The 15767-nt window shown below is 42.7% G+C and overlaps 1 protein-coding gene across 20 annotated transcripts in view; it reads left to right on the plus strand.

Moving 5' to 3' along the window:
• The window catches only part of LOC144933856 (neuron navigator 2-like), a 280032-nt gene extending 264265 nt beyond the window's left edge, over positions 1–15767 (plus strand). For all 20 annotated transcript variants that reach the window (XM_078859085.1, XM_078859087.1, XM_078859069.1 and 17 more), the window contains 11 exons: positions 2559–2724; positions 4093–4193; positions 4494–4589; positions 4976–5144; positions 6297–6532; positions 7204–7358; positions 7821–7892; positions 8471–8667; positions 9751–9869; positions 10688–10891; positions 13212–15767. In XM_078859085.1, coding sequence (XP_078715211.1) covers positions 2559–2724; positions 4093–4193; positions 4494–4589; positions 4976–5144; positions 6297–6532; positions 7204–7358; positions 7821–7892; positions 8471–8667; positions 9751–9869; positions 10688–10891; positions 13212–13337 — 1641 coding nt within the window. In that variant the 3' untranslated portion in view covers positions 13338–15767. The remainder of the gene's footprint in view (positions 1–2558; positions 2725–4092; positions 4194–4493; positions 4590–4975; positions 5145–6296; positions 6533–7203; positions 7359–7820; positions 7893–8470; positions 8668–9750; positions 9870–10687; positions 10892–13211) is intronic.

The following is a 15767-nucleotide window of genomic DNA, read 5'->3' on the forward strand; positions in this document are numbered from 1 at the left end:
ATTTGTCGAACGGGACAGGTAATTAAACCCACCCTTTCACATTTACAGCCCAACTATACATATGTTTACCTGATGGTTAACAAGAAAAATGTTATGTAGGTGATATATGCATTGTGCGAGTGGTAGTGTAGTGGTTTAGCGTGCTTCGCTTTGAACCTGGCGACCCAAATTATATTCCCGCTGACAGCCAACACCAGTGATTATCTGAACTAGGCCTAGTCCGCCCTTAGGTCGACTCTAGCCTGGTGCGGTGTGTAAACATCACCACTCGGGAGACAAAGGCGGTCGGGCGTGCTGCCGGCCATCTAGCCCCTCATGTTGTGCCATGCCGGTCTTCATGGATGTTCCCTAACAGCACTTGCCCGAAAAGTGTGTTAAAGGCTGTATGGGGGATCTTTAGTCTTTGTACATACGTCACTTGTGGTGTGGTCATAACACAAACACAAAGCCCTTTTCTCTTGCTGCCCTTTAAAATCCATTAAATTATTTGAAATTATATATTTAACATTGACATTTACTATGAGTATACACCTTTATTGAAAAATAACACTGTTTCATTTGTAACCTGTTGGTCCCATTATGAACCATTATACAGCCATGCCATTGGCATTTTAGCAGCAAAGGAAAATGCTCCTGTAAAGTAAAAATCTTAACTTTGACCTTAAAACTATATTAATTGGTTTGCAAAAGTTACATTTTCTCATGTGATACATCACAATGCATTACAAAACTTGCACCTTAAAACTATATTAATTGGTTTGCAAAAGTTAAGTTTTCTCATGTGATACATCACAATGCATTCGAAAACTTTGACCTTAAAACTATATTAATTCGTTTGCAAAGGTTACGTGTTCTCATGTGATACATCACAATGCATTAGAAAGCAATTTAACTTTAAAGGCATTGAAAATCAGATTAACACGAAGTTATAATAATATTCCCACTGTGTGATTGCATTGGGAAAGATTTCAGAAAAATGTTATTGCCCTATAATCCTGCACAAGATTATTCTTAAGCGGATTATAAATTAAATTACAGAGGACAGCAGTGTACAATTTGCCGGCATTTTCATGTCCCTTTTGATTCAAATGCACGTTTATAATGAAGTGAAGCTGTGTTGTTTGATTTTACTGTATTTAATTCTCATGTAATTGATTATAACATTCGGACCCTGGACGTGGCTTTTATAATTAAAACGCGTTTCGGCTTTGCCACCACAGTCTTTTCTACATAATCCTTTTTATAGAATTTTATTTTTGTTATGTTTAGTGTGTAGTAAATATGTATTTTACATACATTTGTGCTCACAGTAGAATATTCAATGCTACTTTTCAATAAATAATGTTGCATTATAAAACCCATTGTTATTTTTGGCAATGCCACCAGAGATTAATACTCATGGGAACATGTTTTGCCATTGACCTGGATTAAAATCTCTCTTTCCTAATTTTCTCACACTGGAAAGTTTTAACAACAATACCCATTTCCTTATACCTGTACAGTAGTTGAATGCACAAGCGCATGATAGTGCGGCACTTACAATTACACACGACCCTCTCCGAGGTAGCTGCCGTGGGAAATCTCTCTGGGACATTTAACTCCTGGTTTTTGTCAATTGCGTAATCGTGCTCCACTCAGAACAATGCATTTGCATGCGGTGTTCTCCCCCTCTTGTGGGGTCTCCTAGCGATCGAGAGCTTGGGTCGAGGGCAGAGGTCGCAACCGGGTACCCGATACCCGGCTATCCGTACCCGGCCGGGTACGGGTACGGGTAGCCGTTTGCGACCCTGGTGCGGCCGGGTACGGGTACGCCGTGAGTCACTGGTGAGTAACCGTTTGTCACTCATTTCGGGTAGGGCACGGGTAGGGAACGGGTACCCGTACCCAGCCGGGTACAGGTGCGGATACCCATTTGCGACCCTGGCGCGGCCGGGTACGGGTAAGGAATCAAAACCCGTTTGCGACCTCTGGTCGAGGGAGACGACTGTCACTTGTTGGACGCGTCGCCCGTCTTGATGCGCAAACTCCAGCAAATTGCGCACTTCAGTTGGCAGTTGACTTTCGAAGTGGACTGCGACCCTCAAAGAAAAGGCGCCGCGGTCGCTCCCCCCCACCCCCTCCCGTGATAGATGGATCGAACAAATCACTTGAGACGCCGGGATGGCAGCAAGAGCAGTTTTTTTTACGTGAATGCTATCGCAAGAGGTTAACACACGTTTTGCGCAACAGTCCTCCGCTATGCGTCATGAATCTTCCCCTCTTGTGAGATGTTTTTCTTCCCATGATACTCGCCAATATTTTGTACCCCAGAGGTGGCAACTCTACCCCTTTAGTGTGTCGAAAAAGTTGAATCGCCGTCGGCGGTTACGTATCAATGTGACTTTTTTTTTAAAAAACGACATTACGTTGATATTCTTAGGTTTTTTCGGTAAAGTCACGTAGGTAAAAAATAAAATAAATAAAATAAAAAATAAAATAAAAGACATTACGTTGCACAATGCATGGCAGTGGCAATTGTATTGCACTCACTGTGAGATTTTTCTGTGCGGTGAGAGCAGAGCGAGATCGAAAAGCTCAAGGCAGAGAACGATCGCCTCAAGTCGGACGGGGGCGGCAACTGCAGTCGCGCCCAGTCGCAGCTCTCCATGTCCTCCACGTCCTCGCCACGCCAGTCCGTGGGGCTCTCACAGCACAGCCTCAACCTGCCCGAGTCCACCAGCCTCGGTACTGCTCTGCACAGCCCCTCGCTCGCTCTCTTCTCTCAGTCCCGATGAGTCGTATACCCTTCACGGTTGTGGACTTCTCTGTTCAAGTCGCGTGATTATTATTATTTTTTGTTGGGTTAGATCGCACAAATATAAATGTGTCGTTAAACCCGCCACGAGCCGACGCAGCCAAATCCGCAAGGTTTGTCACGTAAACAAAACGTGCAAATTCGTTACTCGTTGAGCACACCGGTTGTGTGTTGGAGAGTAAACCCACGACATTTACAATTCGAGACGTTTCGCCGGTAATTACAACCAGCCTCATCAGACGACATTCTAATGAGGCTGGTTGTAATGACCTCTATTGTGGACATACGGTGGTGTGCACTGAGGAGGTGGGGGAAACTAAATCAGCCCGTGTGCAATTGCTATCGGTGGATTGTTAACTTGCAGGGCATGTGAGAGATGGTGACGGCTGTGGATTGATCATTGCTGATGGTGTTTTATTAATGTGCATTATTTGTATCTATATTATACTTAATTTGGTCTATAAGGTGAGCAGGATATGGTAGTGTAGCAAGGATTCAATCTCATGTGCAGCTCTTTGAGTGTTATCCCTCTCATCATGCAGAGGTTTTCTCTGGGTATGCCACTTTACTCCTACATGTGAAATAGTCTTTCATGCAATTGGAGCCTTCTGAAAAATAAAAATAACACTCAGTGAAGCTTTAATGGGAAAATTGCGTTTGGAAATTTAACCAAACCAGTGCCATCATCTTACCACCCGCCAACTGCGACTCCAACCACCATTACCACACCCCAAACGCTTCAACAACCATCACCAAACTACTCACAAACCAATCATGACCATCGGCTGTCACTGCCATCACTTAACCACAAACACACCACGACTACAACCACTACCAAACCACAACCCAAGACCGACTAACAACCAAACGGGATTATTTTTTATACATGTAAAAAAAAACGATTATACTCTATCCTACGTGAGCGAAATGTTGACATTTTGGCCATTCATCGTCTAATTATGGTTCTGCTGCCCTCTATTGGTCAGACAGTAAATGCAACTTCATGTGTAGGTTCATTTCTCAGGATGTTAATGCCATGTTTACAATATGCCATTAAAATGTGGCTCCCCATGTGGCAAATAGTTTTATTCGAGAGTGTATTAATAATTTTGTAACATTTTATCTTTTGTATGTGATTTTGTACATTCCCACCAAGTCTATAAAGTCTTCAAATTAACATGAATGCATACAAAATCCTATCGGCTTAAATAGATGCGTGAGAAATATATGTTTAATACAATGCACAACAGTGATTTCTTTTTACGATTAATGTTTTTATCGATGTGCCACCTTTTCAGATATGCTGCTAGATGATGGCAGCGGGGATGGATCTACACGTAAGGACCGTCGCAATGTCAAAATCGTCGTTTCTCTGACCGACCTGCCCAAGCGTAGAGAGGTACAGACCAATCAATAGCTGTAGTACAACACACACACACACCTGCATTTACACATGTGGCCATTAAGCACTGTGCATCTACATGTATATACGGTAGTTTCTCCGCATCCTGATTCTCGTGCCACCTTTTGGCAATTTTTACGAAAATAAAAAATTGGCGACATGCATCCAACCCAAAATGGATTACAACACCTGCTGCAAACGGCCTTAGCATGCTGTCAGCCAGACAGATAACAACTTTGCTCGTACGGTTTATTTTGTTGTCCTAATCCCAGGGGTTTGTTTGTTTTTTCTTTGAAGGACTCCAAGATCCAGGAGTACACCATTGGCAGTATTGGTGTCAGCGGGAAGACGAAGTGGGACGTGTTAGATGGAGTCGTACGACGTCTCTTCAAGGTACAGCCGCTATCGGCTGGAAGAATGGAAGGAGGTTGGGGAAAAAGGAGAAATATGTCGGAGAGGTGGGGGGGAGGTTGTGTAAATGTGTACAAACAGAATTGCAATGTGCAAATGCAATCTACAACGGACACAATATCGTTCTTGCTATCACTACTGGCTCCATCCACTCTGCACTATAGGAATGTATGAGGGGACATTGAGACGAACTAAACACCCTTTAGTAAAATAGGCAGCCCTTCGCACCTATTACTTCGTTCCATACATCATAGAGACAGAAGTGAGGTTTCAAATGATTTCTTATTGATGTCTGTCCGTTTGATTTTTGTTTCTGACGCTTTCCTGCCATGTGTCCATGTACGCGTACGTGCGCACCCTCTGCTCAGGAGTATATCTTGCGGGTGGATCCACTGACAAACCTCGGCTTGAGCACGGACAGCGTGCTGGGCTACAGCATCGGAGACCTTGTGCGTAGCCGCGAGTCCGACGTGCCCGAGCTGCTGCCCTGCGGTTACCTGGTCGGCGAGAATACCACCATCCGCGTGGCGCTCAAAGGTATGTGTGTATAACTTCTTTTGCATCGAACGTAGCCAACCGTGCTAATCGGAGGTGCGGGGGAAGGACAACAAACTTAATACAAAAAGCAGTTTTAAAGACACGAGTTTTCAATCTAGATAAAACAAAAAGGTATGATGTACCTTGCGTGAGTCTGCTCTAGATTTCAAAGCTGGTTTAACACACACCGCAATACGATCCCACGTTCGATTCTTGGCCACGGCTAACCGAGTGATATCTGAACTAGTCCTGGGCTTTTCCTACCTTTACCCAACCCACACTGACCAGCTTGGTGAAGTAAGGTCAAATAACACCCATTACAGGAACAGCATGAGGAGGCCTTTGTTACGTATTCCATTTTGAGAAGATTCACTGACGCCGCAATGCTTTTCTTTTTGTTCCAAAATCTATTTACACACACACACACACTAATCAATGGCACCGTGTACTCCCTGGTTCCCACTGCTCTCTTTGTCGCTCGTCAATATGACTTTACAGGTGAAGATAAAAATGAGCTTTAGATTTGAAGCTTTCGTGACTGCAAGGATTCATATTCTTAGGTTTTTTCGGTAAAGTCACGTAGGTAAAAAATTTAAATTAATAAAAGTAAAATAAAAATCACGACGTTTCGGAAGCAACACAAGCTTCCGTCTTCAGGTGGAACAGTCACAGCACGATAGCTGTATCAAGTGAGAGCTCAAGTGAGAGCTCACTTGATACAGCTATTGTGAGAGCTCAAGTGAGAGCTCACTTGATACAGCTATCGTGCTGTGACTGTTCCACCTGAAGACGGAAGCTTGTGTTGCTTCCGAAACGTCGTGATTTTTATTTTATTTTTATTTTACTTATATTAATTTTTATTTTTTACCTACGTGACTTTACCGAAAAAACCTAAGAATATAAAAATGAGCCTTCACTGCTCACACTCCAGCACAAAACATAATTTATTCTGGTTAACTTGAGCTCTTACTGAAGCTACTCGTTAACAAGTTACTTCAACACTTCTGGTTTCATACGAATATTTTCTTTCTTGTAGACAATGGCCTAATGAACACAATTCCATGGGGCTGGAAGATAGTTAATAAAATGTGTTAACTTCCACGCACCGATGCATTTGTTGTGAGTGATGTCAACGTTTTGTTTGCCCTGCAGGCATGGTGGAGCACAGTCTGGACAGCCTGGTGTTTGAGACGCTAATCCCCAAGGCGACACTGCAGCGCTACGTGTCGCTGCTCATGGAGCACCGGCGCATCATCCTGTCCGGTCCCAGCGGCACGGGCAAGACCTTCCTGGCAAACCGGCTCGCAGAGTTCATCGTGCAGCGCTCGGGGCGTGACGTCACCGACGGCGTTATCGCCACCTTCAACGTCGACCACAAGTCCAGCAAGGTCATTTGCTCGCCGGTTTTTTTTGGCACTTAAAAAAAAAAATGTTTGCAGTGTTATTGGCCGTGCAACAGTTAATCGATTTGAATTTTTTTCTTATGCTCGCGATTACACGCACAATGGATCATGCGTGCAAGAATCGATTACCTCCAATTTAACACGGTTGGCTACGTATAGTGAGAAAGAAGTTATACATACTTTAGATGTGTATATATTGCGATGCCTACAGCCACTAACAGGGGCACTACATTCCCCACAATGTAAACACATGATTCTTGAATTGAATCGCGACCCTGGATTTTGACGGTTCGTCTAATCATGAGAGACAAATCATTTGCATACCTAAAAATCACAACTTATGTTACTCTTTATGCAGGACAGTGTTAAATAAGCATGCATTATAATATGTGGAGGAGCAGTGGCGTTGCGCTATATGCACTCTGCTCTGAACCGGGCAGCCTAGGGGTCAATTGCCAGTCAACATCAGTGGCACACAATGTCTGAACTGGTATGAGCTCCCCCCAAATCGCCAACCCCAAACTGACCAGTGTCGTGAAGTATGACCAAACGACCCCCATGACCGACACAAGAAGTTCAACATGCATACATACATCGATCTTGTTAGTAGTGAATTTCTGCCACTATCACTGACAAGAGATGCACGTGGCGGACAGGAGTTGCGGCAATACCTCTTAAACTTGGCGGACCAATGCAACAGCGAGAGCAACGCAGCCGACATGCCGCTGGTGATTATCCTCGACAACCTGCACCACATCGGCTCGCTGGGCGACATCTTCAACGGCTTCCTCAACTGCAAGTACCAGAAATGGTCAGTAGCGCAAGCCCGCAATGAATGTCACATTGCACGCAGTGCTTGCATAAAAAAATCCATCGTTGTGCTCTTAATTGTATGCTCACATGCCCACGCTCGCCGCATCCAACAACCTGCACAAATAAGCGTGGTAAAGTTTGGTCAAATATCTCCCATGGTGTGGGGAGGCCCTCATCGAGCAATAGATTTGCAAAAGGGGGTTTTACATGCACATGAAGATGTGTGATTTTACCACTTAAGTGAGTGTTAACAGTTTAAACATTGTTAACTATGCTTTATAATTGCAGTGCAAAGTCACGGATGATCTTGTTTGGTCTAATGCGACAATGCTGCAGCTTTTACCGCGTGAGATTCAGTTATAGTCTTGAGGATGGGGCTCTAAGGCTTTACTATTACGTTTAAACAGCACTTTAATGTCGCAGCGTTTAATATTATTGTTGTTGCTGAATCACATTGCAGCCCTTATATCATCGGCACCATGAACCAAGCCACGACGTCAACGCCAAACCTACAGCTCCATCACAACTTCAGGTGATGGGGGAGATGTTATAAGACGAGCACATGCACTTTAGAAATGTATGAGAAAACAATTCTGAGTGCAACAATGCTTGTCAACAATCACCATTGTTATTCCATTTAATGGAGGGGAAACGATCATAACTGCAAGTAATTTTATTGATGTTTTACCTACGTGACTTTACCGAAAAAACCTAAGAATATGATTCCTTGCAGTCACGAAAGCTTCAAATCTATAAGTAATTTTATTCGTTACAATTTTTTTTTTTTATTCTGGAAATAAGGGTGTATAGATTTGGATTAAGGGTGGCCCTGGAAGAGCGTGTGTATATTTCATTAGTTTGACAGTTATGCTTATCTAAACAAAATCAATGCTGAGCTGCTTGCGGGTTCAGAGATTCAGGTCAACGGGACCCCCACCCTGCAACTTGCATACGTCTCGGATCGAGAAAGGGTTCATTGGCATTGTTTGTGATCATCACTCATTGTTGAAGTATACTTCTCCCCATATTCTTTCGAACATGCAGCGAGTTCCTAAAATGTGCCAATGACCCGGCAAAACACACTAACTGCTGCCCTCCTTCTCTTGTTAGGTGGGTGCTGTGTGCCAACCATGTGGAGCCCGTCAACGGGTTCTTGGGACGTTTCCTGCGCAGAAAGCTCATAGAGACAGAGATACAGAGCAGCTCTCGGAATAATGACCTCATCCGCATCATGGACTGGATGCCCAAGGTGTGGCAGCATCTCAATCGCTTCCTGGAGGCCCACAGCTCTTCCGACGTCACCATCGGTGAGACCACAAGCCTAACATCTGTTTTCACTGTTTCCTTTTAAAAGTCTAATTTATATTTGCAGCCGATCGCTTTACAATCTGTACTAATAAAATGTAAATGGCCTCGCGATGATTATAATTGTGATGGAAGCGGGTTAAAGTGATTTTCAGTGCAGTGAAACGGCTTGCCACTTCCATTGGAACCTCATTTGCCAGTAAAAATATGATATTTTTTACCCTTCTATCTGGCAATAAAACTGACACCTTTTTTACAAGGAGTCATGTTTACATAGACCACAATACCTGCACTCATAATTGGTGCATTGTCTTTGAGTTGTGCGCCTTTTGGCGTCATCTGGTCCAACCCATGTGAGACTAGGCTCTAAGGAAAGCTGTCTCGGGTGTGGACCATTCAACTTCAAGGACAGTGCACATTATCAGAGTTATGTTTTTTTTTGCATTATGACTGCAGGTATTGTGGTCTATGTAGGCTTGCCACTTGTTGCAGAGGTTCACGGTTCGAAGCCAGCCACCTCCTTGATAAATACTGCATGGGTGTTGTTAACCTTTGGTACACGGCATCTGCTTCACGATGGACATCCAAACACCCCGCGATGTTATGTGAAAATGAGTAGGACGTGTGCTGGTGACACGGTCCAAATTCCTCACGTTTTAAAATTGCTCATAAATCACCAGATTGGGTATAGCCACGTAGCAACATTGCCCACAGCTATGAAACTACAACAGACGATACTTGTACGTAAAACACAATGCCTTGGTGATAGCCTTTCGTAATGAGAATAGTGTAAATACTAAATCTATCGTCTTGGTTCTTTCGGTAAAGTCACGTAAAAGGGAGGTAATAAAATAATACAAATAAAACATAATAAAATAATTCTCACGACGTTTCGGCCACAACGCAAGCAGCCGTCCTCGGGTGAAGAATGAAACACCACCAAGCTTGGAGCGTATATTTAAGCTGGGTTGGAGGGGGGAAGAAGAGCGCCTTGACAAAATAATTTGCATATCAAGAGGAATTTAGCATATTTATGGGAAATGGTTTGATGGTTTGATTGTTATGTTGTGTCCATGGTCATGCAGGTCCTCGGCTCTTTCTGTCCTGTCCGATGGATGTGGGCGGCTCACGAGTCTGGTTCACCGACCTGTGGAACTACTCTATCATCCCTTATGTTCTTGAGGCTGTTCGTGAAGGCTTACAGGCAAGTCTCTTAACAATTCTAGATTTGAAGCTTTCGTGACTGCAATGATTCATATTCTTAGGTTTTTTCGGTAAAGTCACGTAGGTAAAACATAAAAATTAATAAAAGTAAAACAAAATAAAAATCACGACGTTTCGGAGGCAACACAAGCTTCCGTCTTCAGTTACAAACCGTACCTCTCCATAACAAAGGCTCACCCTCTTAAGCCTCACCTTACCATATCAATAAAAAGTGTGCCGTACTTGGCCCTTCCCCCCTCTCCAACCATTACATATACGGAGTAGTAGCTCTTGCAATCTCTCATTTACTTGATACAGCTTTCGTGGCTGTGACGGTTCCACCTGAAGACGGAAGCTTGTGTTGCCTCCGAAACGTCGTGATTTTTATTTTGTTTTACTTTTATTAATTTTAATGTTTTACCTACGTCTCTTTACAATGGTACACATCAGGGATAACATTTCTAAATGTACAAATAAACTTCAACTAATACATTAATTTACATTGTAAATGTGTATTTTGAATTTTTAAAACACACATGGAGCACATAAACACCAAATGAGATCCGTGTACAGCATTCATGTTGGTCACGTTAGTTGTTGCAAATAATGTGTTTTTCGTTAAGAAGAAACTTTATTTGGAGGAAAATCCAATTAGTTTCCAATAATTATTGCCTGTGGCTCTCATTAATAAGTAAGTTAGGTTGCTCATGACCCACATAATTGCCGAGTTCCGCACCAATGTTCTATGAAAGTCACGATTGCCAGACAGGGATGAATTTAGAGGAGTGTTCAACGTGGCCGCCCGTCCCTGCCTCACAGTTGTATGGGCGGCGCTCGGCTTGGGAGGACCCAGCCAAGTGGGTGATGGAGACGTATCCATGGGCGTCGACCCCACTGCAGCATGACTGGCCTACGCTGCTCCAGCTGAGGCCCGAAGACGTGGGCTTTGACGGTTACACATCGGCACGGGAGGGCAGCACCTCCAAGCCAGCTCCGCCAAGTGATGTGGAGGGCGACCCGCTGGTAAGTTATGGGTATTGCAGTACCGTACCATATTATACAACAAAAGTTGAGTGCGTCTTAAAATTTGGTAGGTGTGTGTGATCAGATCTATATAACTTAATTTACACCGGGCAAACACTTAGGGGTATGTCTTAAATTCAGAAGCAATCTTATAATCTGGAGAATACAGGAAATTGACCTACAGTTAACATTGTATATTTATATGTTATACATTTATATAACTAGTGCAATAGAGATGGAATTGTTCTGACCCAGGTTTGATGGTTGAACTTGAACGCTGTGTGAACAGCGGGGCGCTGTAGCACTTGAGAATAACGAGGATGACGATGAAGTTGAGGATAACGGTAACAATTCTGAGGATGACAATGACAGTGATGGCAAGGATAATGATAATTACGATACCAAGGATAATGATGTATGTTGAACTTCTTTCGCACCGTACGTAGCCAACCGTGATCATCGGCGGTGATGTTCATGCTAGTGGAAACCTGTAAAGGGCCCATCTGTTGCATTAGGCATTCATGTTGTGGGATGATATTAAAAAAACGCAGTCCAAGCCACTGGTCGCTTTGCACGCCTGTAATCCAGCACTGTGGAGGCGAGGGTTGGTGGATCACACAAACGTTGTGACCCTTCCTTCCTGTGGGCATCGAGGTGCCATGCCCTGGTTAGCCAGGAGAAGGCAGAAAAACAAGTGGACTAATCGCCATCTCGTTCCATCCGTATGGAGGGAGTTACTCCCTTGCACACATGGGTTTTCTCCGAGTGCTCCGGTTACCTCCAACTTGTATACTCTGATTAATTTGGCTGAAATAATCTTAACATAAACGCACATTGCAGGACCCTCCTGAAAAAAAGAGTCGTGTGTCAGTGTGGCTTTCCTGAATATAGATAAAATCATAATCATTATAATAGTAAACACTGCAGGGAAGTTTCGATTTAAAGCTTTCGTGACTGCAGGGATTCATCTTCTTGGTTCTTTCGGTAAAGTCACGTAGAAGGGAAGTAATATGTTTTATTTTTATTATTTTATTACTTCCCTTCTACGTGACTTTACCGAAAGAACCAAGAAGACTGCAGGGAAGCACAGAGAAGTTACAGAGCAAAGCGAGTTTCCAGAGGTGTGGACTCGAGTCATGTGACTTGGACTCGAGTCAGACTCGAGTCATGAATTTGATGACTTGCGACTCGACTTGGACTTGCATAACAATGACTTTGTCCCACCTATGAGATGTGGACTCGAGTCATGTGACTTGGACTCGAGTCAGACTCGAGTCATGAATTTGATGACTTGCGACTCGACTTGGACTTGCATAACAATGACTTTGTCCCACCTATGAGATGTGGACTCGAGTCAGACTCGAGTCATGAATTTGATGACTTGCGACTCGACTTGGACTTGCATAACAATGACTTTGTCCCACCTATGAGATGTGGACTCGAGTCATGTGACTTGGACTCGAGTCAGACTCGAGTCATGAATTTGATGACTTGCGACTCGACTTGGACTTGCATAACAATGACTTTGTCCCACCTATGAGATGTGGACTCGAGTCATGTGACTTGGACTCGAGTCAGACTCGAGTCATGAATTTGATGACTTGCGACTCGACTTGGACTTGCATAACAATGACTTTGTCCCACCTATGAGATGTGGACTCGAGTCATGTGACTTGGACTCGAGTCAGACTCGAGTCATGAATTTGATGACTTGCGACTCGACTTGGACTTGCATAACAATGACTTTGTCCCACCTCTGCGAGTTTCATAGAGTGAAAAGGGAAAACAAGCTGTGGAATATAATACTTTGTGAAGCTCATGTATACAGTCCAGCGTAGCTAGTTGTTTATTTTTGAAGTCTGTATATGAGTATAAATATCAGTGAGTTGTTTATATTTGATAGCTCTACGGTGTATGAAAGCGTTTGATTATAAGTTGGCAACATATGGTAACCAGGCATCCTACCTAGTGATAATTCAGGGTGTCAGTTTTATTCCAGAATCAACTATCACATTACGGCGAATGATAGCGGTTCTATTAGCTGCACGCTCAAAGTGACCCGATCATATACAATGAGGGCAGCACAGAAAAATCCATTATTGTACTGTACTTCTAAGCTCTGTCTGTGTTTCCCCACCTTCAACTCACACTGGCTAGCGTGAAGCGTGGAATAATATTGTAGTCGGTACAGTATGGGGAGGCTCATCTTGCAATGGTTTTGACAAAAAGGCTGTGCGTGTACAAATACTGCTTTATATGAATGTCATATACCACTCTGCATTTTCTCTCATTGTTCTCTGCCCCCCGTTTCCCAAACTAGATGAACATGCTCATGAGACTACAAGAGGCTGCGAACTACTCAAGCCCCCAGAGCTGTGACAGCGACTCTAACAGCACCAGCCACCACGAGGACATCCTTGACTCCTCGTTTGAGTCCACGCTGTGACCCAAGCATCCTCCACGCGAGTCATGTGCTTCCGACAAGTGGCATACACCAGCCTCCACAAGACGCCGCTGCTGAAGATGTTGCAGTCAAGTGTGTAGTAATGGATGGAGGTGATGGAGATATTAGGATGATCAAAGTACCATGGAATCATCACGATCTGTTGAATATTGAGAAAATGTCCAGAATTTTGAACATTCGTTGGAGATATTCTATGGCTCCATTTGGGAGCTGCATTTACGGGAAAGGTCCTTCGCGTTACGAAAATGCACAGAAATGCTACTTGGCATGAGAAAAAAACAATCTTCACTCGAAATCATGGACACATAAATACATGCCAATACACAAACACAAGACACCACTTGTGGTGCAATGGAAACGCCTCTGAATACCCCTGGGTCCCCATATTCAGTGCCGCCAGCAATTTATTGATATTCCTGAGGCATAAGGCACTCGTTCAAGCACGAAGCGACTTGTGTCCTGCAGAGAGATTGCATTTGCAATGCATCAAGACAATTTTGTGTAGTCACATCACTGGATGACAGTTGAATCAGAACTGCGTTTAAAGTCAAAGAAAATTACTTGTCAATCGACAAGACAATGTTTTTAGCCTTTCATCAGTTGTTATGTTGATGGTATTCCTTGTGGAAACTGTGTATTGCAATAAAAGGAAACAATACAAATGACAAGAATCTGATTTAAAAAAATTAGTATTTCGGCAAAACCTTAACTTGAATCTGCCGATTGATAACAAATCTAAGACTTTACCTATGCAGGAACTGGTTTGTGCTGCTCATGGATCATTTACACTGCTTGCTGAGAGTCTCAAGAAAGGCTTGTGAAGCCAACAAATGATTTTGTTGTTTTTTCTGTCGACAAAGCTGGATATATTTTGCACATGTCTGCAATGACATGCTCGTGGAAGTGCAAGACGCACGGTGCTACGCCATCCTTGTCCGTACGATTACTTGGCAGAATATGTTTTTGCCAAATTCCACACGTTTGCCAGGCCTAAGCACAAAACAGTGTTGTTCTCAAAATGAGTGCCAGCATTTGGTTCTGATGCCTGTGCAACAGGTCAGTGCTTTGTCTTCAACAAAATATACAAAGAAGTGAAGTCAGAGGACACTTTTTACAGGTGATAGAATAAATACCTGAAAGTATCTCAATATCAGAAATGTGTTCTCTGCATTACCAAGAGAAGTTTATGCTGTTGCCACAGTGTTTTATAAGATGTGATTTTTTTCCTATTACTTTACTTCATCAAGGATGTTATTGTAACAATAATTTATGTTGGTGCTGACACACAATGCCTTACTCTTGCATATGAATTGGTCAGATCTTACCATGGTACCTAACTTTTCACATACAGTTGATCGGCACAGAAACCTTGCCCGTGTTTGATCAACAACTGCTTAGAGCGATGGAATTTCCAGCCTTCTATTTTGTTATGTTTTGTAAATAAACTACAGCCTTTTGTTGTTTTTTTAATTCACGGAATATCCATAAAGCAGACAAGTGAAAATGTTGTGACTACTGAGGCTGTTTCAAAATTACATAAAACAGTTGCTGTCCACCCACTTGCATATTTCAGCTACTATATAAAATGTTATGCTTTGTTGAAATGCTGCTGGCAACAAGGTGTATTACTTTTCAAAATGGCTTTATGTTCTGAACAAATGTTAAAATGTGAAGCATCTTGGTTCTTTAGTGAGAGCACTATGCTTTTATGCAATTAATTAGCTTAAAGATTACTATATCAACATTGAGTGCCCTTAAAAAAGGTATTTTCAGGAAATGTGTCTGCTAAATGAAAGAGTTGTTTAATCCCTTTAAAATTGGGACATTTAAAAACAAGCACAATAGAAAAGTACAAAGTATCCTTAAATCGCTTTCTTGACACATTTTGTTTGAATAAATTCCGAGAGCTGAACTCTTAATTGTACACAAATTTAAACAATTTTCGTAAAAGTGCACAACATTGCAGTATCATTAACGCAGTGACTATGAATGGTTACGATATTTTGATGTGAAATGTTTATTACGTATTACAGTTTACCATGTTGTATAGCACACAGCCTTGCTTTGAAGTCACATGTTCAACTGGATATCTCCAAATCTTAATGCGGAAAAGAACAATTGTTGACGTCAAACAGCAACGGGGGAGTGCATGTTGTGGCATGCATGTAAATTGTAGGCTAATGCTTGGGGCTATGTTGAGTGCTGATGCAAAAAAACTACTTTAATTATATTTTACATGTTTTAACTTGACAAGCACACACCGCAGTACATTTGATTGAACTCCGAGTTATGTAATTGGAAGACGTAAAACTATCCATTCCCTGAATGGCAATCGACATGATGTAAAAAACAACAACTTTTTTTCCATCTCTGATACGTTTTCCGATTAGAAAAGGGGCCGTCCATAAATGA

Source organism: Lampetra fluviatilis, chromosome 8 (genome assembly GCF_964198595.1).
Source record: "Lampetra fluviatilis chromosome 8, kcLamFluv1.1, whole genome shotgun sequence".
Lineage (NCBI taxonomy): Eukaryota > Metazoa > Chordata > Hyperoartia > Petromyzontiformes > Petromyzontidae > Lampetra > Lampetra fluviatilis.